Source organism: Littorina saxatilis, linkage group LG1, assembly GCF_037325665.1.
Source record: "Littorina saxatilis isolate snail1 linkage group LG1, US_GU_Lsax_2.0, whole genome shotgun sequence".
NCBI classification, from domain to species: Eukaryota; Metazoa; Mollusca; class Gastropoda; order Littorinimorpha; family Littorinidae; genus Littorina; species Littorina saxatilis.
Window position 1 is genome coordinate 49223385 of NC_090245.1, and position 21956 is coordinate 49245340.

At 42.5% G+C, this 21956-nt stretch overlaps 1 protein-coding gene across 1 annotated transcript; it reads left to right on the forward strand.

Annotated features, from left to right (window-relative positions):
* Window positions 1–7913: 7913 nt before the first annotated feature.
* Window positions 7914–21936, forward strand: LOC138972623 (ankyrin repeat domain-containing protein 35-like). The gene is made up of 10 exons (XM_070345277.1): window positions 7914–8373; window positions 9278–9422; window positions 9752–9876; window positions 10473–10638; window positions 11175–11273; window positions 11582–11784; window positions 16267–16456; window positions 16872–16920; window positions 17259–17396; window positions 19744–21936. The coding sequence occupies exons 1-10, from the start codon at window positions 8308–8310 to the stop codon at window positions 20036–20038; spliced, it is 1476 nt and encodes a 491-aa protein (XP_070201378.1). The 5' UTR covers window positions 7914–8307; the 3' UTR covers window positions 20039–21936.
* Window positions 21937–21956: the final 20 nt, after the last annotated feature.

A 21956-nucleotide genomic window follows, 5' to 3' on the forward strand; every position in this document is an offset into this window, starting at 1 on the left:
ACGTTAACTTAACCGTGAGCCACATGTGGCATTGCGCACTACAACGCGGGTAAGGGAGAGAGTCGATAAATTCAGTTCCAAAGGGGACATCAGAGGAGTAGCGATGATGTGATCAGTGCGAGGGGAAACATAACACGTATTTATTAGTAACGACGTCATAGTGTCACGTAACTGGCCAGGCAACGTTATGTTAATCTTGCACATACCATTTAAGAACTTTTTTGAGTTTGTAAACAAAATTATACACCAAACAAGAATTTGTGACCAGAACTGCATTCTCAATTATCTTTTGAAAAAACCTCATGTAATGAAATGGGGGAAAACAACAATAGCAAGAGCTGTTCAAAGTTGAGAAAATGTGGGAATTTCAATCCCTCAGAATCAAAGTTGAGTCGCCCTATATGGCTTTTTTTTCTTCCTGTAATTGAAATATCGGACTACAAAATGACAACAAGAATAACAATCTTTTTCAACGCACAAAAAAAAGTAAAATGTTTGCAGAGTTTATATCACTTGTGAGTGTAACTGATATATTGACTTGCAAAAAAAGGGCGCATGTTGGCTGTTGTGTTGTTGTTCTTAGCTAGACAGTGGAAGCGACTTGCGAAGAGTTAATACTGTGGCACGTGATATCAGCTCATCAGCAGTCAGAACATGGCCGTCTTCACCTGCATAGCCTGCAGGCATCCGCATCTTTATGCCTGCTATAAATATTGAGGGCAATAAAAACGTCGCTACAATAAAATGACAGTCAAAAAGAATATTCGTCTTGTTGTTTTCACAGCAAAATACATACATCTTTTTGGTCAATCGGTGTCCGATGTCTTTGAGACAAAAATCCATCCTATGCTATTGCAACCACTGATATTACGACATAGAAGCTGAGGATTATGATGATAGCAAGAAAGGCTGAGTCATTTGTCAGGCGGCACATTTCCAACCTTGGCCCAAGGCTTGGGCAATCAAAAATATTGTGTATTCACTATTCTTGTTATCGAATTCTCGTGAGAAAGTGCACGCACTTTATAATCACTGCCTCAAAAACGGAGCGATGCAAAACCTCTATCAGATGTCCTCTTCACCCCGCCGAGGCGGACCCAAGTTACACGTAGATGGCTTACGTCCTCGTTCACCGCCGCAGATAGAAAACCCAAGTTAGCATATTTTTATTTATTTATTTATTTACGAGGATTTATATCGCGCACGTATCTCACCACACAAGGCGACTCAAGGCGCATGTTACCTATTAATGCCGTGTGAGATGGAATTTTTTACACAATATATCACGCATTCACAGTAGATCGACTGCCTTTAGGCGCTGCATCCACCTTTCACGGCCTATTATTCCAGGTCACACGGGTATTTTGGTGGACATTTTTATCTACGCCTATACAATTTTGCCAGGAAAGACCCTTTTGTCAATCGTGGGATCTTTAACGTGCACACCCCAATGTAGTGTACACGAAGGGACCTCGGTTTTTCGTCTCATCCGAAAGACTAGCACTTGAACCCACCACCTAGGTTAGGAAAGGGAGGAGAAAATAGCGGCCTGACCCAGGGTCGAACACGCAACCTCTTGATTCCGAGCGCAAGTGGGTTACCACTCGGCCACCCAGTCCCTAGCATAGCATAGCAGTTAACCGCCGCAGATCTCCTTCCCCTTGGAGTATACATCAAAAGATGAACAGCCTGGCTGCTTCCTGTACACAGTTAGTTAGGATATTTGTTTTGCTGAACACACGTCGCTAAATGACATCGGCAGTAATATTTGTGCATTAATTCAGTCAGCTAACAATGCACTGTCTACACACAAAGCAGCAGGACAGGTTGTATATTTTTGGAAGTGTGCAAGTGAAAGTAATTTGTTAATTATCCCGCCATGGCAAAACCCTGGAATCGGTTCCATTGACTCGCGGTGGTCCCACTGACAGTCGGACCACAGCTTCGTCAGCCGACTTCGGTTGTCCCACTGACAGTCGGACCACAGCTTCGTCAGCCGACTTCGGTTGTCCCACTGACAGTCGGACCACAGCTTCGTCAGCCGACTTCGGTTGTCCCACTGACAGTCGGACCACAGCTTCGTCAGCCGACTTCGGTTGTCCCACTGACAGTCGGACCACAGCTTCGTCAGCCGACTTCGGTTGTCCGAACGCGGTGCGGGGGGAAGGTAGCAAAGAATCGGGCAACTCCCCGCAATAAGAGGCACATTTCGCGGCCGGCTGACATCTTTTCTGGAATGGGATTACGTCGGATTACTTCATTTCACTCGTTCAACTGCAATAGAACGACTGTGTTGCTCGCCCATGAAACCGGCCCCTAGATGTGGCGGTGCACATTATATTTTATTAGGAGAGTGTTCAATTTAGTATTTTATCCCTAAACAAAAAAGAGCTTGCTGGTGTAATACACCGCCGTCAGCTGCAAACGGTCGTTTATTACGGGATGACAACTTTGGGTCCAGTCATCCTCGCACCATGCACTGACGAATGCACGCAAGCACGCAAGCGCACACCGTCAGTTACGCCTGCACGCACGCACGCACGCACGCACGCACGCACGCACTTACACACATATTTGTCACGTGAGCCACATGCATAATCCGGACCTGCACTAAAGCCTCAATCTTTTGTCAGGCGGCACATTCCCAACACACACACACACACACACACACACCACACACACACACTGCACACACACACACACACACACACACACACACACACACATATATATATATATATATATATATATCACTGCCTCAAAAACGGAGCGATGTGAACCTCCTTCACCCCGAGGCGGACCCAAGTTACGTTTATAGATGGCTTACGTCCTCGCTAAAGGCACAGTAAGTCTCCCGTAAACCATCACAGAAACTGTCAGGCTTTTACACACAGTACAAACACCCTTTCGTTTAAACACTCACCGCTTGAGAACATCCTAGGTGCCCTACGTAAAGAGCGAGCAATTTTCAAAGAATTTATTTTGGCGTGTTGTCTGATCAGACAATCGGACGGCGCGTTTTGGTGCTAGACCTAACTTTTAAAATCTAAATAATAAATTGACAGCTTGTTACACAAACATTCTTAAATCATAAAAGAGTTCTTTTTTTATCAAGACAAGATCAGTACAATTCGAAGTTTTGAGAGTTTGAAAAAAGAAAAGCCCGGAAGCAGGGTCACGCAAGGTCGTGGGTCTCGTAGCAGACGACGGTTATGCCTTTCGCCAGTTCCTCTGAACAGTCAAAAGCCATCGTTAGAGTTCGTGTGAATCGCAGCCGTTTGTTGCGTTTAGATTCAGAGATACATAATAACGTGCTATTGCAGATAAGCTTACAGCGAGTCGCATTGAAAAAAAAAATGACAACTACATTGTGAAAAAAAGGAAACTGGATCACACGGGTTCACGATGGCTCAGGGGTAAGATAAACCACGCAAACATAAATTCTTTGAAAATTGCTCGCTCTTTACGTAGGGCACCTAGGATGTTCTCAAGCGGTGAGTGTTTAAATGAAAGGGTGTTTGTACTGTGTGTAAAAGCCTGACAGTATGGTTTACGGGAGGCGTACGGTGCCTTTAACCGCCGCAGATCTCCTTCCCCTTGGAAAAAACACCAAATGATTAATAGCCTGGCTGCTTCCTGTACACTGACATATTGTGGGATATTTGTTTTGCTGAACACACGTCTCTGAATGACATCGGCTGTCATTTTTGCATTAATTCAGTCAGCTAACAAAGCACCTTCTGCACACAAAGCAGCAGGACAGGCTGTATATTTTTGGAAGTGTGCAAGTGAAAGCAATTTGTTATCCCGCCATGGCAAAACCCTGGGGCAGGTTCCATAGACTCGCGGTGGTCACACTGACAGTCGAACCACAGCTTCGTCACCCGAGTTCGGTTGTCCGAACGCGGTGCTGGGGGAAGGGGCCCGGGTAGCTCAGGTGGTAGAGCTCTGGATTTGTGATCGTTAGGTCGCAGGTTCGAATCCGGGCCGGGCGGACGGACACGGGTCAACTTTATGTCAGAAACTTTATGTCCCACCCCCGTGTCACCACCGTGGCACGCTTAAGACCTCTGTAATTCTGCCATAAGTGCAGATGGTTGATACCACCTAAACACGCATACACTTGTGTATCTCATCTAAAGTCGGGTTAAAACCCGAAAACCCTCAGGAATAGTGGTTTTGCCGTGAGGGCGTCAAACTTGAATTTTTTTCGTGCTGGGGGAAGGTAGCATTGTAATCGTACCGTACGAAGAGGCACAGTTCGCGCCGGGCCGGCTGAAATCTATTTTGGAATGGGATTTCGTCGAATTACTTCAGTCCGGCATTTCACTCGTTCAACTGCAATAGAACGACTGTGTTGCTGGCCCATGAAACCTGCCCCTAGACTAATAATAATAATAATAATAATAATGCATACTATTTATATAGCGCATGTATCCATGGTTCAACCCTGCTCAAAGCGCTGGTATATAGATATAGATGTAGTGGTGTACATACATTTTCATTGGGAGGATGGTCCCTTTCAGATCAAGTAGGCCTAAGTGTTTTCCCCCTGAGCAATAAAGAACTTGCTGACGTAATAATATACCGCCGTCATGCAGTTGCAAACTCCGGTGAATTATTACGGCATGACTGCTTCTGGGTTCTTTCGTACTCCATAGTTGTATCGCACCATGCACTGACGCGGCACGCGCGCACTGACACGCACGCAAGCAAGCGCACACTTACGCCTGCATGCACTGACACACGCACGTACACACACACACACGCACGCACTGATGCACCCGCACGCACTATATGACGCCGGCATACGCACACTGTGACACACACGCACACACACAGCGGACACACACACGGGCACGCACACACACACAAACACGCACACACACACGGGCCGTGACACACACGCACACACACACACACCGTGACCACACACCACACTTACACGGCACACACACACACACGTTCACTCAGTGTGACTGACTGGCACATACACACACTTCTGTTGCCGGACACTGATACCTCTTTGAATGAGTGTTTTACTAGTACATGTAGGCTATTTCATTTGTTCAGTCATGGCAACACATTCGCCATTGTAGGAATTCCAACTTTGAGCTACGCGATTCTAGAAATGTACCGCGCGCGAATGTTGCGACCCATCTCGTCATCGGCGCTTTTCCGGAAATGACCTGCGCTTTGTTGGAATTCCAACAATGGCCGCCATTGTAGGAATTCCAACTTTGCGCTACGCGATTCTAGAAATGTACCGCGCGCATAGTGAGAATTCTGCTCTTTCTTAGAATGCGATGTAAAATGATACAAGTCATGATGGCCCATGATGATCCTTGTGTTTTAAAGTGATCAATGCTTAGTCTTGAAAAAGCAGATGCATTGTATAACGCACCAAACCAACCGAATTACAAAAAAGCAAAAACACTTTTGATAACTTCGGCGGGCTGTAGCAACACAGGTCAGTCAACGACCCATCCCACTCAACCAAAACGCACCAATTTTACGTAATTTTTAACGTTTCAGATCTTACATTTTACAACAACAAAAACACAACAAGAGTGTTCCGATATAACTTTTCACTGGTAACTATCGATTGTAATAATTTTTTACTCAGTCTTAACTGATAATATATTAAACTCACACAGTCTCTCTGGGCTGCAGAGACAGCATTACGTCCCTTTACTGAGTAGGTTCTTGTCACTGCATGGTAATCTGGGCTCTTGTTATGTTATGTTATGTTATGTTATCAGACTGGTACTTAGGCTGTTAAGCCTTTGTCTGATCTTTTGAATCAGTTGCTATCCTAGCCTAACTTTTGGGCTAGGTAACCTACACGATCTTTTGACCGTGGCCTATTCTATCAACTTTTTCTTGGCTGGTGTAGTGAGAGGCATACTGACATTTGGGCTATACATATAATCTTTCAGTGCATTGTCCAAGCGATTCTTGAAACTGTTCATTGTCGGCGCTTCTACCACATTCTTGTCCAAGGAGTTCCATGTGTCTATGATTCTGTTCGTGAAGAAAGATTGTCGGAGAGCTGTTCTGCATTGTTTCTTCTTGAGCTTGAACTGATGTCCACGGGTATTACAAAGGCTATTCAGCTCCAGTGGGTTCTTGCAATCGTAGTATCCATGCACGAATTTGTATGCTTCAATCATGTCTCCCCGGATACGCCTATAGCACATGCTTGGAACTTTCAAAACTCTCAAGCGCTCTTCATAACTCAAGGTCTTCAACCCTGGAATACACTTCGTGGCTCTTCTTAATACACTTTCAATCAAATTTTTATCTTTCTCGAGTCGGGGACTCCACACCACATTTGCAAACTCCAGATGAGGCCGTACAAGTGCAACAAAGAGAAGTCTTAGCGTTTCTGCGTCCAAATGCTCATAAGACCGTCTAATGAGACCCAGGATTCTGTTTGCTTTGTTGACTTGTGTTTCCACGTGCTTTGAGAATTTCAATTCACTGTCTACATTGACTCCAAGGTCCTTTTCTGCACTTGAGCTTTCCAGATCAACCCTGTCCACGCTGCCAGGTTTTCTCATATCATACACAAGTTTCTGATTTTTTGTACCCAACTGTAATGTCTTACACTTATCTGCATTAAAGCGCATCTGCCACTTGTCTGCCCAGTCGACCAAACTGTCCAAATCCTTCTGGAGTTCCTTGCTATCTTCACAAGTTCTGATTTGTCGGTACACTTTTGTATCATCAGCGTACATGCTGCACAGACTGCTCACAACTTCAGGGAGATCGTTAATGCCATAACAAATAAAACCGGGCCCAGCACACTGCCCTGGGGCACTCCACTTGTCACGTCTTTCCAGTCTGACATAGACCCATTGACCTTCACCCTTTGCTTTCTATCACTTAGAAAATCACCGATCCAGTCTTTGACAAGTCCATGGATACCATATGCTTCTAGTTTTTTCAGTAACCGCACATGCGGAACACAATCGAATGCCTTAGCAAAATCAAGGTACACAGCGTCAACCGGTACTCCATCATCTAAGCTATCTGTCCAGTCGTCAATGACGCTAATTAAGTTTGTCACGCATGATCGTTTTGCCACAAAACCATGCTGGCAATCTGATAACAAGTCGTTGGCTGTCAAATGAGAGAAAACACTGGTTCTTATCAACTTTTCTAACAGTTTGCATGGTATGCTTGTTAAACTCACTGGGCGGTAGTTGCCTGGACTGCTCTTACAGCCCTTCTTGAAAAGGGGTGTTACATTTGCCTGCTTCCACTGATATGGTACTGTTCCTTCAGCTAGCGATGCCCTAAAAACAATCGCTAAAACTTCAGCTAAAACGTCAGCCAATTCTTTCAACACTCTTGGATGCATATTATCAGGTCCAGTTGATTTCGAGGCGTCAAGTGCTCTTGAAACGTAATGTGCAAGTCTGTGTGCTATATTGATGTGATTGATTGTTGCACAATGTTGATTCAAATTAAAGATGATTTCAGCCTGTTGTAACAAACTAACACTCTACTCTGAGAAAAAAATTCATTGTGTTCAAAATAGATCGAGACAGCAGCAACTAGTTAGCTGCATGCGCTGAGTGTCACTGAGAGAATTGTTACACAGTGTACCCCCACACCCCCAATTCAAGACTTCCCTTGTATAAGACCTTGCTTTTTCATACACCTTATTCATGACCCGTGAAAAGGGTATACTTTTTTGTGCCAGTCGAAGGGTTGCCATTTTTATAACGAGGCAGCTCGTTTCTGGAAATGCGGCGCTTTGTTGGAAATCAAATGAAGTTTCGGGAAATCCCGATTATTCCAATTCTGCCCCGGATTCTTACTTTGCGCCCAACACGAATGTTGGCGGTTAACTCCCTTGGATATGTATATAATAATGCTCTTCACTGATCTAAAAAAAAACGTACTTTCGAGATAACTGATTTACGGTTTTATTTATTTAATGTTATTAACAGCAGTGCAACAATATTTTGTTACTCTAAAATGATAGTGTCTTGCTGAATTATTGGTTTGTTTTGAACGTGATGTCATGAAATTACTCTTCGAACCATTCACCGCGGAACTGTCGTGTATTCTATCGTCACCATAAACAACATGGCAGCGAAACTATCTGTTTCAGTTAGACAACCATTCAAACAGATCTGTTTTTGACTCTTCTGGAGACCCAGAACTGACTTTTGTATCATCTTCACCATGTGCAATGTTTTCTATATGTTTGAAGTCTGCCGTAAGTAGTGTTTTCCGCTAAGACGTCTGGTCGTACGCGTGTGTTGACTGATTTAGGGGTTGAGTTGTGCCAGGATGGGTCCACCAAAAGCAAAAGGACGTAAACAAGGTCCGGCTGTCCGCGACAAGAACCTCTTCACGGTAAGCCTGTCTTGACGACCAGTGTTTTACGTGCATGTTGTACCGCTCTCAATATCTGATTCATTTTAATTGCTTGCTGTTTGTTTCTTTTTCCTTCCTTCCCTTCCCTTTCCCTTCCCTTCCCTTCCCTTCCTTCCTGCCTTCCTTCCTTCCTTCCTTCCTTCCTTCCCTTCCCTTCCCTTCCTTCCCTTCCCTTCCTTCCCTTCCCTTCCCTTCCCTTCCTTCCCTTCCCTTTCCTTCCTTCCTTCCTTCCTTACTTCCTAACTGCCTTCTTCCATTCCTTCCTTCATCAAACATTTTGATTTATTTCCATTCCCAGTCAAGTGTGGCCTAGCTAGATTCCATTTCACTTGCCATTCCACTGACTCTTTTTTTTCATCTTTGCTCACCCTGCAACCCATCCAGACCTTTTGGAAAGGCCAGCAATGTAGTAGCCTGGATTGGAAAGGACAGGGTTGACTCAACCTCTTGGGCGTCTGTTGATGACTTTTTCTTTGGACCTAGTGCTGCACTGATTTCCATATTTGCCATCTCTGCTACGTTTGCAATTTCTTAAACGAGGCCTGCACATGTATGTGGTGGCATGCATGAAACCACTGCAATATATTCCGAAAAAAACCCACAAAGGCAAGCATAAACTGTTACTCATCTATCAGTAGGCATGAATGCACCAAGGCATATATACATGCGCATAAATGAACTCCATGGCAGTGTAAAAAACAAACAAACAAACAAACAAACAAGCAGCAACAGAATTTTAACACATTGAATAACAACAAAAACTATCATTTCTTCCACATGCTTACAGTGGTGCCCCATAGTGGTGTCTTGAAGTTATATGACACCACCTACAGAGAGAAATCACACCTTTTTGAGGGTTTGCTGCATGTTATGTGTGAATCAGATTCAAGTGAAGCTGCTGCCAACAGGCGAGGTGTTCAAGCTGAACCAGGTTCACAGTGACATGAAGATGACTGAACTGAAAGGCTACCTGGAGTTCTCCACAGGTATTCCCACACACATACAGCGAGTCAGCTACCTGGATGAAGGTGAGTTTTGTGCGTGTGTGTGTGTGTGAGTGTGTTTGCAAGCATCCGTCTGTATGTCTAGCAGTCTGTCTCTCTGACCATGTGTGTGTGTCTTGTCTGTCTGTTTGTCTGTCAGAGCCATATGCAGTTGTATCTGTGTTTTACGCTAGAACGATTGTGCTAATAAAATATCTCACAGCACTCATGCAAGTGATACCCATCTATCACTCTGTGTGATGGGCCTGTGATGAGTTAATTAATGTGATTCTGCAGAGAACTCCACTGCATTGAGACTGTCAAACTCATTCACTCATAGTCATACGCAGAATTTTTTTGGTCAAAATTTTCAGGTGAGCTGCTGGATGATACAGATGTGCGTTCCAACGACATTGTGCCACACGCCACACTGCACATGAGAGTGTGGCCCATGTGGACCACGCTGATAGAGGCTGTGGCTCAGAACGACATCGAGCATGTGAGTTTGTTTTGCTGTTGTTGCTCAGAACGCATCGAGCATGACAGCTTTTTTCTTCTTTTGTTGCTCAGAATGACATTGGGCACATTAGCTTGTTTTCTCTCTTGTTGCACCAGTAGGACACAAATGCAAGACATACCTCTTAAAAGAAAAGGAAGGGGATAATAACTATACATTTGTTCACTTAAGTCTACACTAAATGACTTTCTAAAGCTGTGATAGTAAAATTAAAATAAAATTTGGTACTTTGTATGTATTGCTGTACAAACATATGCCTAAGTGCCGAATCCTGTATCTGTAACAGGTGTTCATGCTAGGCATGACCAACCCCACAGAGTACCGCAGTCCTAACAGTGACTTACCTGTGTCTGTTACAGGTGTTCATGCTAGGTGTGACCAACCCCACAGAGTACCGCAGTCCTAACAGTGACTTACCTGCGTCTGTTACAGGTGTTCATGCTAGGTGTGACCAACCCCACAGAGTACCGCAGTCCTAACAGTGACTTACCTATGTCTGTTACAGGTGTTCATGCTAGGTGTGACCAACCCCACAGAGTACCGCAGTCCTAACAGCGACTTACCTGTGTCTGTTACAGGTGTTCATGCTAGGTGTGACCAACCCCACAGAGTACCGCAGTCCTAACAGTGACTACATGACCAAGCGCGCCAGGAAGGCTTGGCTAGAGGAGCGGGCAGCAGTGGCTCTGAGTATGGCCGCCAACAGGGGTTTTGAGAAAATGTGTGCACGTCTCATTGACAGTGGTGAGTCGTTATTGATTGCTTTATTTATTCACATTCAGTGGGGAGCCATTGTGTGATCATCTTGGTCACTTATATGAAGTGAAGGGAAATGATACAGATACATATGGTAACAGCTTTGCAGGAATATCATAATGAAGGTGACCGTGATAAAGACAGCTAACCCATGTCTCAGGTATGACTTAAGGTACTATAAAATCCTCTATGACCTATAACAGCACCAAAAACATTACAGAATTTAAAAAAACAAAAAAATAAATTAATATAAGAAAAATATTTCGCAATTGGTGAACTTGGCACTAACTTTATTGCCACATTTTTGGTTTGCTCGCCATTTTGTCCAGCTTCAAGGAACATGGCTGCCTGCTATTGATGGTCACTTCTATTTACATGTAGATGACAGGTGCGAACAGAGAGTTTGTGCAGTTTTTAGAGATGACATGAATCGGTCAAAAAATTATTAATAAAAACCAAAAACAATTCCAAACTGGTGTTTTGAATCAACAATTTACATTTCATTGTTGTAATTGTGCATGCAGGTGCTGATGTGAATGCGTCAACTCCACATGGTCGCACAGCTCTGCACATCGCATCTTCCCAAGGTCATGGGCATATTGTTGACCTTCTCCTAGAAAAGGGTGAGGATCTGACATGCACTGAATTGAAAGCAGCCCACCAGTCTTGCAAAAAAATATCACATGCAAACCCAGACATGCATACACATGATGATCAATTTGATGCAGAAAGGGACCCCCTCCCCAGAAAACGTTACAGCATAGCATGGATATACATTGTAATTAGCATTTCTTGTCTTTCCATGTGCATCTGTTAGTGTTGATCACTTTAAAGAATGTGAGTATCAAAGATTATATAGATTCCACATCATTCACATGAGCAAAGGGAATACAAATGAGATCAATGCATGATGGTAACTTCTTTAATGCAGGTGCTGATATTGATGCAGAAGATGACTATGGTGAGACATCACTATCGATAGCGGAGCGTTTTAACTTCAAATCATGCGGTCGCCACTTGTTCCTCTTCCACTGGCAGCAGCGCGCAAAGAAAGTGACGCCTCCTCGCAACATTCCACTCAAGCCGCATCAGAGGAACGACTCGCTCTACCCTGTGTGGAAACGAGGCCCGAAGGTAGGCTCTGCCGGCTTGCAGTGTTTCATGGCTGTTTGTGTAGACTGTACAATCACTGTGAACTGAAGCTCTGTATTCAGAATTCAACATGTATTCACTTTGAAACTTCCTGTGTGAGATACATATTATTTTGTTTGCTGTCACACCTGGTTTGAAAAGGGGCCCCGGTACGCAGGCCCGAATAGATGAATTTAAAAAACAACTCTGACAGTTTCCATGGGGTGTGGAGACACGCCTCTTGCTAGTGATTGGCCTATATAATGTCACACGGAAAAGCGTGCCTCATATAACTTTCCAAGAGTATTTACTCTTTCACAAACCCCTATACATACCCGATAGTTATTTCTGAACAATTTGTCTATTAAAGTCTTTCTCTGCTTTTTTTGGCAGTGCGTATTTTAACTTTTTCTTCAGGATCAAATTAAGGTGTATTAACACTATTCCATCCTTTTGCATGCATTCGATCACAGCCAACTTTGCTGAAAGTGTAGAGATACCATGCAGGTACAGTAGAACCGTTGCTCCCCCCCCCTCTCTCCCCCTCCCCCTTTAAGACCTCCAAAAGTCTGAGAAAATCAAGGAGTCTTAAGGTTAAAATGAGGTAAATTTACAGAGGTTATGAACAGAAAATCCAAGAAAGCAGAGTCTTTGATTGAGAGTTCTTAAAAGCTAAGGGGGTTTAACTGTATATTTGGCTTGAAACATTTGGTGAAACTGTTGAGTCGGATCAGGCTTAACCTTGTCACCAAAGACTGCATGTGATGAAAATGACATGAAATAGATATATGTTATCTATCTCTTGTGTATCAAATTAGATAACAAAATATCTGCAGATTTTGATTCTATCAAATTAAGCGCATTTTTATGGGTTATATTCATTCTATGTTACAGGAAGATCCTATGCCGTAAAATAGTTTGACGTGATGACAGACAGCTTTTTTTCTGCCCTCTTCTTTTTGTTTCCTGTTTCATTTTTTTTCCTTTCAAGCATAGGTAGATGTCACCCTTCACCAGTCCTTTTTCATGAAACAATGTATAATCAGCATAATTCTCAGAAAACAAGTACAGCATCTGAGAAAGATGTATGACCTTGAAAAAAATCCCTCATCATGTGAATCTCTCTACCATTGTCGCAGAAAATTGCAAAAAAAGGAGGAATTAAGAGAAACAATTGTGCAAAATTGTAATACAAATGAAAGCATTTATCTCATGCCTTCATCCACATTGTATGCATGTCTTTTATGGCCATCAATGTTTGTGAATGTTTTGTTTTGTAAAAAATTCAAAGTTCTAATAACTAACCATTCTTGGTTTTTTATTCTTCCATGTCCATTCTTTATGATACTGCTTTTGCAGTGAACTCTTAGTATGGCAATTATTTGATTCCCTTTCTGTTTTGATTTCTTTTTGTGCAGATTTGTGTCATGTTAATTAACAACCACTTTCATGCATGCCTTAATTGCACTGTAGTACTTTGATTTGACATCAGCTTTATTTGAAGAGTCTATAGATCTGTTTTTAACAATGTGCAGACCTGGGAACCCATACGATTTCGCCGTATTTTGTACGCATGATTGTCTAGAATACGATCAGTACGGTCAGTGGAATAAAAATACTATGAGAAAAATTCCTAGACTACTTTTATTTTGACACATGATTACAGTTTTTGTCAGTAAACATTGAAAGAAGCATATGTTTTTAATGCATACGTAAACTTAATCAAAGGTGCGACGGACGCGTGTGAAACATATGTTTGAATCATAGATGTTCAAATGCTGTGTGGAGTACGCTCAATTTTCTGAAAATACACCAAGTGCAAAACAGGGGTTCCCAGGTCTGAATGTGTATTTTAGATGAAAAGTTTCATGATGAAAACACACACATGCTAAAATGCATGCAGGAACAAATGCGCCAACACACACATACACACTTGCTCACACACACAAACTCTCCCTATCACACACACACACACACACACACACACACACACACGCGCACACACATACACACATGCACACACACACATTTTGACAATCTTTTATCTTACATGCATGCAGCGTTTAATATTTACTCTTACTTTATTTTGTGTGTTTCAGAAAAGAACAGGTAGTTTTTTTGTATAGCTCTCTTAACTTAAAGAACATAAATTGTTATCACTTAAGCGTACGTTACATTCAGTTATGTGAATTGATCTTTCACTTGGACAGCATCCTGTCTGATTCATTGGGTGTGATCCTCAGCAAATTTAAATGGATGTATGCCTGATTTTCATTAAATGATGTTAGCTTTGACTCTTATTTACTGATCTGTTTTTATGTCTTCTTAACATTTTTGCTCCACAGTGGGAAAATTATTACTTTTTGTCTGTGTTTTTAAGGAAATACGTGTACAGCTGCAAATGAATGTTTTCTGTAGTATTTTTTAAGTGTGAAAACTATTGTATACACATGATATGATCATAGAATATAAAAGCACCCGTGAGAATACATGTGGTTCTGTGCATTGGTTATTTCACTTGTAAATTTCATTTACATGTACATTTAAAACTAGATGATTACCCGCTTCGCCGGGTACCGGCTTCACCGGGAAGAAGTAGAGCCGAATACCAGGCTGCGCCTGGGACCCGGCTCTGCCGGGTGTACGCCAGCTTTGCCGGCGCACGAAGGAAAGGAGATAAACGCGCAAAACACTGGAGACCTTCTAAAAATAGTAACATGCACTGACCTTCTAAAAATAGTAACGTAGTAACGGGAATATGGATTGACGCCACACGGAGGAAGGGAGATAATCGCGGCTGAAAACACTGGAGAAGATAAGGAAGAGTTACTGGTAGTGGATCCCGACAACAACAAAAAAACCAAAAAAAATCGGTTCAGCGCGCACAGCGCTGCGCGCTGAGAGCACGTGTTGAAATATCTCATCGATGAGGTTGTGTCCGGGGTGTAGCTGAATACGGTGTCCAAATTTGAAAAAGATCCACGGAGAACTTTGGCCGTGCATCGCGAACAGACAGACAGACAGACAGACACTAGTCGTATATATATATAGATGGGAAAGGATTAAAATCCATCTCTATTTCTCTCTGTCTGTCTCATTCTCTCTCTCTCTTTCTCTATCTCTCTCTCTCTCCCTGAGACTCTCTCTCTCTCTCTCTCTCTCTCTCTCTCTCTCTCTCTCTCTCTCTCTCTCTCTCTCTCTCTCTCTCTCTCTCTCTCTGAGCCTGTTATGCCTTCATATAAGCGATTTGCCGTTTTGGAAATATTGAAGCCATTTTAAAAGTTAATGAGGCTGGGAAGAAACAGTATTTGGCTGGGGTTATGAAAAAAATCTGATGCCGAACAGCGATATCTAAACTGTTATAGCAGGGAATTTGTAACTTGGTCTATCAGTTGGAATAATCCCAGATAAATGTGTTTACACACATGCATGTGCATGCACACACACACATATACACACATGCACACACATGTACAAGCACTCACTCGCGCGCACACACAGGTAGAAATACACATACACACACAATCGTACATGCACACACACATACACACACACACACGCATGTGTGCGGTTTACAGACCTGTTTACACTACACATTGAGCGTAGTAAACTACGAATTTGAATAATATACTACGCAACTACGCAAGTCTGTCGTTTTCTACGCAAACGGTATTAAAAAAAAAAATTTTAAAAAAATTCTTTTTCGTCTTTACACCTGTTCCTTGTCCCGTTGTGCTCTCACACCGTCCCGTCCCTGCACGCAAACGGTATTGTTTCGGCTACGCATATCGCAATCCGTAATTTTCTTCATCTCCCTTGACCGATCCATTTTCCAATCCATGTTTTCGGCCAGCAGTCGTTTGCTGCGTGCAGCGCGTAAAGCGCCCACGTGCGTTGCGTTGTAGCTTGTTAATGCCGAATAGGCTTCTCCAAGCAAATGCTGGGCACAACTGAAAGCGTTACTGCCAAACCATGCGGGCGTTTCGACACAATGGCTGAACGCAGAGCACACGAAAGTGAAGATGAGAACTGTGAAGAAAATGACTCCGAAAGGCCACCGACCAAAAAGAAAAAGACGAGCAATGCGCCGAACCAAATCTTTCTGCCAAAATATCATCAGGACTACCCATGCCTTGTCTTCGCGGAAAGGAAAACATCATGCTCATTGCACTGTCTGCAATTCCCATTTTTCCGTCAGTCAATCAATACATGTGGTAAAAAGTAGCAATCATCGTTCTTGTTGTTGTGATAGGTCGACGAGAAATTCTACACATTCAATTACAAAACTACACATTTGCCTCATTTTGCTCCCAGAAAATACACATGCAATGTTTTAGGGGTAAACAGGTCTGGGTTTACAGTCATCATTGTTGGAACACCATTTCACAAAACCAAAGTCACGAGAGAAAAAAACCATGTCTCACACTCTCCACCTTCACGGTCTCAGCGACTTAATAAAATACATTTTCCTTTCTTCTTATCCAGGCACAACTGTACCTGGCTCAGCAAGCGGGCACGGGGGAGGAGTACGAGGGGACGGGTCTGGGGGCGCCCAAGCGCGGCATGCATCCATCCATCCGCCACAAGCTGGAGCGCGACAAACTCTTCTTCACCAGCCAGGAGAACGGCAGTCGGCATGAGTCGGAGGAAGGCGACTACTTTCCCGACGGCACAGGTACAATGGTCACGCTTTTCATGTCTCTTCTTGTTTGTAAAGTTACCCTGTTTGTTTACCTGGACATTTAAGTTTTGTCAGGCAAGAAGAATTGTAAAATACAGGGTGGAGGTTGGGGAGGGGGGGATCTGGGTGGGGGTGTTGTGGGCTGTAGAGGGGTGAGGTGAGGGGTTGGGGGTGGGGGGAAGGTAGCCCAAAGGGGAATGCCCAGAAGGGATGCATCATTATGCACTATAGTTTTCAATTTGTCTGATGGGCAAGCTTTTCAGTTCTCTCCTTGGATGTTAAGTAACCCTGTTTGTCTACCGCCTGGACAGGTGACATTTTGTCGGGCAACAAGAAATGTGAAAATGTTCACAATTATAATGAGCTCCACAGAATCAATTGTTTGAAATACATGTATCTTCGTTTACAGACTCTCTGAGGATTGAACTGCCACCAATTGAAGACAGTCCAAAACAGAAGTATGTCATCTTCTTTCCCTCTTTATATTTTGTAAATTAATATTTGCACCTGTATTAGAAAGCTGCATTGGCAGAGTGAGTGTGCGTGCATGTACATGCATGCATGTTTAAATTGATTTCACTCACAAATGGATTTACTTCAAATTTTGCACACACAAAAACAATGCAGATAATTATCTGAAGGCAATCACAATTGGATGGGAGTAAATGGTACTTATTTTGCCAAGTCAAAAGCCCTATAAAGCTGCTGCAATCAATTTGTTGATTTAATTCTCATGATGCATTTATATAGACATGCAGTATATGCCTGAGCTTGAGAGGTTACTATTCTCCTACAGGATGGTAAAGCCTCTAAAGAAGCCAAACACGTACGACGAATGGCTGGGAAAGATCAAGGATGCAGAGGATAAGGCGAATGAGGAAAAGCGAAAGATCCGAGAAGAGCTGAAATTGAAGAGGCTGGAGGAAGAAGAAAAGTAAGGACACCTTTGTCTGAAGCACTTTTCTATGCAACATTTTGTAGCAATTAATGTCATATAACACTTACCTGTGTAAGGTACACTTTCTCTGTAGCACTTTTCTATGTGTCACATACTTATGTAACACTTTGTCTGTATAGCTCTTTCACTCTGTCAGTGGCACATCCTTGTGAAGTTTCTCTCGAAAATCTTTTTGTTCATGACATATTCCTTTGTGGTACGTATTTTGCTGAGTTGAATTTCATCATTTTTAAGCACATTTTCAATCAAACACAACAAAGCAATATATTTTCAGATAAGGAGGCGATAGAAATTTGGTGTTTTCACGTTACTCTTGTGTAGGTCGTTAAATGACTGTGCAGAATGATTGCAACACTTGAACTTTCAAAGTGCCTGTTCATTTTGGCATTTTCAGCCGCATGTGCATGTTCTAGTTTGTGTGTACACATACACGTCTTTGACTGTGTGCTAGGGTGTGTGTGTGTTGTGTGTTAAAAATGTAAGATCGAGGGAGTTGAATGTTGGTGGGGGGGGGGGGGGGGATGCTTCACTGGCTGCTTCGAGTTCAAGTGTCTGTGCGTGCATTTCTGGCCCTTTGGGTATGTGGTGTGTGTGGGGGGAGCGGGGTGGTGGAAAGAGGGGGGGGGGGGGGGGTGCTTTGCTGGCTGCTGATGCTTACACGGAAATATTTCCAAAGTACTTGCCTTCCCAATGCTTACATGTTCGGGTTTGTTTGAAGGTGTCTGCACGTGCGTGCATTTCTCCAACCGTGTCTGTCTGTGTGTGTGTGCAGAGGGGGTGGGTGGATGACGGTTTTGCTTTGCTGGCTCGTAATTCATACATTCAAATTGTGTCACGTCTGATCTCTCATTTACATCTGCTAAAATAGCCAGTATTGGTACAAGTCAGGTAAAGCTGTACAGCAACGTTAACTTTCTTTGTTTTACACAAGCAACTAAGCTTACTGTTCAAGTTTTTAATTTTATTTTTTTTAATTTTTTATATTTGTTGGTTTGTTGCTGGTTTTGCTACATACCCAATTGTCTTAGTCTAAAAGTGACCGAAAGACGATAAGGTAAAATAAAAAATGATCCCATTAGATCTCAAAGCTTGCCAGTCTTACATACTTCATGTGGAATGTTGTGTGTATTTCTGAAATAAATAATCTAAAACTGTTAATCTATGGTATCCAAAACACACACACTCCTCACCCCTCCCCTAAAATACCCCTCTCTCTCTCTCTCTCTCTCTCTCTCTCTCTCCCTCTCTCTCTCAATCTCTCTCTCTCTCTCTCTCTCAATCTCTTTCTCTCTCTGTTCTTTGTATGAATTGCTTCTATCAACATTATGTAGGAATTTGCCAGCTTGCAGGCTAACTTTTCAGTTGTTTGTTTGCTTGTTCTTTTTGTTATTAGTTTGCTTATTGGTTTGCTTGTTTGTTTGTTCGTTCTTTTGTTTATCATTTATCAGAATTTTGTTTAGAATGTAAGGATAGCCAGGTTGTAAGAAAAGGCGTTAATTGCCTTAGACATCGATCCTTGTCTATCACTCGATCTCGATCTCTCTCTCTCTCTCAATAACACATAAAAATACACTTATTAATTCGCACGTACATACTAAACCCAACAACATGAAATTACAAACATAAACATTCATAATTATATATATGCACATTCATGCGCTTGCCTGCGGGTATATAATGCAATACTTATCCAAAAATATGATGACATTTTTTTTTCCTCGGATAAGAGTAAGAAATTGCCTTATATTTCTTTATATCCGTAGTCTCCTGATAAGAAAAACCTCGACAATAAGAAAGCAAAAAATGTTCCCCTTGACTTTCTTATAAGCGGGTTACAATGATATCACTTTTGTGATTCAAATTTTGTTTTTTAAAAAAGTGAACAAACCAGCAATTTCTGAATGAAAATGTCACAAACGAATTTTTAAGGTACCAAGCTGAAACGCAATCCCACTTTCCTGACCACGTCGAAGATTGTGTGACAAAATATGCAAGAACATCAATGAAAAAATGTGTACTTGACAGCGCAGCCTCAACTTTTATGCAAACGGGCAAATATGACATCATCAAAAAGCCATACATGTACATGTATTATAAAATCAGAGAAAACGACACAAGCAAATGCCATCAAAAATGTGTACACCAAAAATCTCTTGGGTAGTGTTTGAGAAATGCTAATGCTCACACATACACACACACATACATACCTAGGAAGACAAACCTCACCCTCCACCCTTGTTAAATCATTCAGACTGAATGTGAAAAAAGACGTGTTAACTATCTCAATAAGTCAAGTATCTGTTTCCTGTTGTGCGCTCTACAGGAAGAAGGAGGAGAACGAGAGGCTTGGCTACGAGCGCTGGCTGGTCCAGCGACAACAGGAGAAAGCCGACCGCCTGTCTCGCACCGTTACAGCCACGTCCAGGTCCCGTCACGACTACACAGAAAGAGACGATGAAATAGAGGACGGAGATCCCAAGTCAATCGGAGCTCTGCGATCCTACCTGAGGTCACTCGGTCGATCTAAGGCAGGCGTACCTTACGAGAAATGGCTGAATGATAAGGAGAGGGAGGTCAGTTCCCTGCCAGTGGGAAAAATGAAACTTCTGAGGGCTTGAGTAGTTAAGAATTTGGTGGACAAAATGAAGCTTCATGCAGAAGGCTTGAGTTGTTATAATATAATGGCTGATTTTACTGGTTGCATGTGTGACAGGGAGACTACAGTCGCCCTTCACAGCAGACTCTGCAGAGTTGTTCGCCTTAGAAGTTGCGAGCTATTTATAGCTCGCAAGGCAACACCTGTGGATTGTAGAGTTCTGTTTGTGATGTGGTCTGGCGGCTTTTGTCTCTCTGTATGTTCATGGATTCCTTTGCGAATGCATAACAGATTTTATAGGGCTTAGAAATAAGCTCTAAAATTCTCAATCCTGTTTGATTGGACTTCGCCTCCAAAGGTGATTGTGGTGTTTCGGCACTCGGTTACATTTGGCGTCGTCGAAGGGATGGGACTCGACATGATATGTTCAGGAATGGCGTTATGGCCACTGAATCATTTTCGTGCTGTTCCCATTCCACGAACCTGGGAGGGACCTAAGCTTGGCGGGTCCATGGTTCTGAACTTTGGGGACAAAGTTGATTCAAACGGGGGCGAGTGTGACAGGGAGACTACCGTCGCCCTTTACAGCAGACTCTGCAGAGTTGTTCGCCTTAGAAGTTGCGAGCTATTTATAGCTCGCAAGGCAACACCTGTGGATTGTAGAGTTTTGTTTGTGATGGGGTCTGGCGGCTTTTGTCTCTCTGTATGTTCATGGATTCCTTTGCGAATGCATAACAGTTTTTATAGGGCTTAGAAATAAGCTCTAAAATTCTCAATCCTGTTTGATTGGACTTCGCCTCCAAAGGTGATTGTGGTGTTTCGGCACTCGGTTACACATGAATCATGATGGCCGTATGTTTGGCCTTGTAACTAGAGAACACTTGGTTTTAAAAGTAGTGCCCCATGCAGCCAATCTCATGACATCATGCCTGAAAGCCTGTTTGACAGATACAGAGCACCAACTTCTGGGCATATTATGGCAGACAGAGTAAGAATTCTCCAATGAGGTTCATGTTTGTTAAAAACTGTTGAGGGTGGCCGGGTGACGAGGGAGATATTTAATACAGCAGGAGGTTTTGTGTTTACTTTCGTCAAATTACTGAGAGGATGTGTGTACAAATGGCCATTAAATCGTTGTGTGTGCAAGTGCTGATGCGTCTGCATCATAGCGAGAGACAGAGTGATGCGATTTTTTTTTCTGTGTGAGGGTCAGACTACCACTTACCCTCCACATTTCTGTCAGCATTCCTACATCTGTGATACTACAGTAATGCGACTTTGCCTTCTCCAATCACATCATTGCTGTGATATAAACTTTAACAGCATTTGAACGGACAGAACATGTGTCCAGTTATTTAAATAGACTGTTCCTGCAACTTTTTGCTGTTACATTTTTCCTGTGGCTTTAACAGATTGTTTTTCCTGTGCCTTTTTTGCACATTACATTTTCCTTTGACTCTTTCATCGTTTTACATTTTTCTATGTATTTCATGTAGAGTATTTTTTTATATTGCCTTTTCCCTGTGACTTTTACATGTTTAATTTTTTCTGTCACTTTTTGACCTCACATTTTTGCTGTGACTTTTCCATATAACGTTTTTTCTGTCATTTTTTTTTATATGACTTTTTTGTTGCAAATTAGGACGTGATTTTTCTTCTTTCACTTTTATAACTTGTTTTTTGACAGCATGATTTTTTTTATTAAAGAATTTAAAAGAGAGAGAGAGAGAGAGAGAGAGAGTGTGTGTGTGTGTGTGTTTTGAGTGCAGATTTTTCTGGTTTTCATATATACATGTATGTAATTGAATTAAAAGATGAGCAATATGGATGTCATTTTCTTGTCATTAAACAGGCTGTAATGGTTACCTTGGCAGTACATGTACATGTATTTCAATTAAATGTATATTTGCAGAATAGCAATTTTACCATCTTCTTTGCTG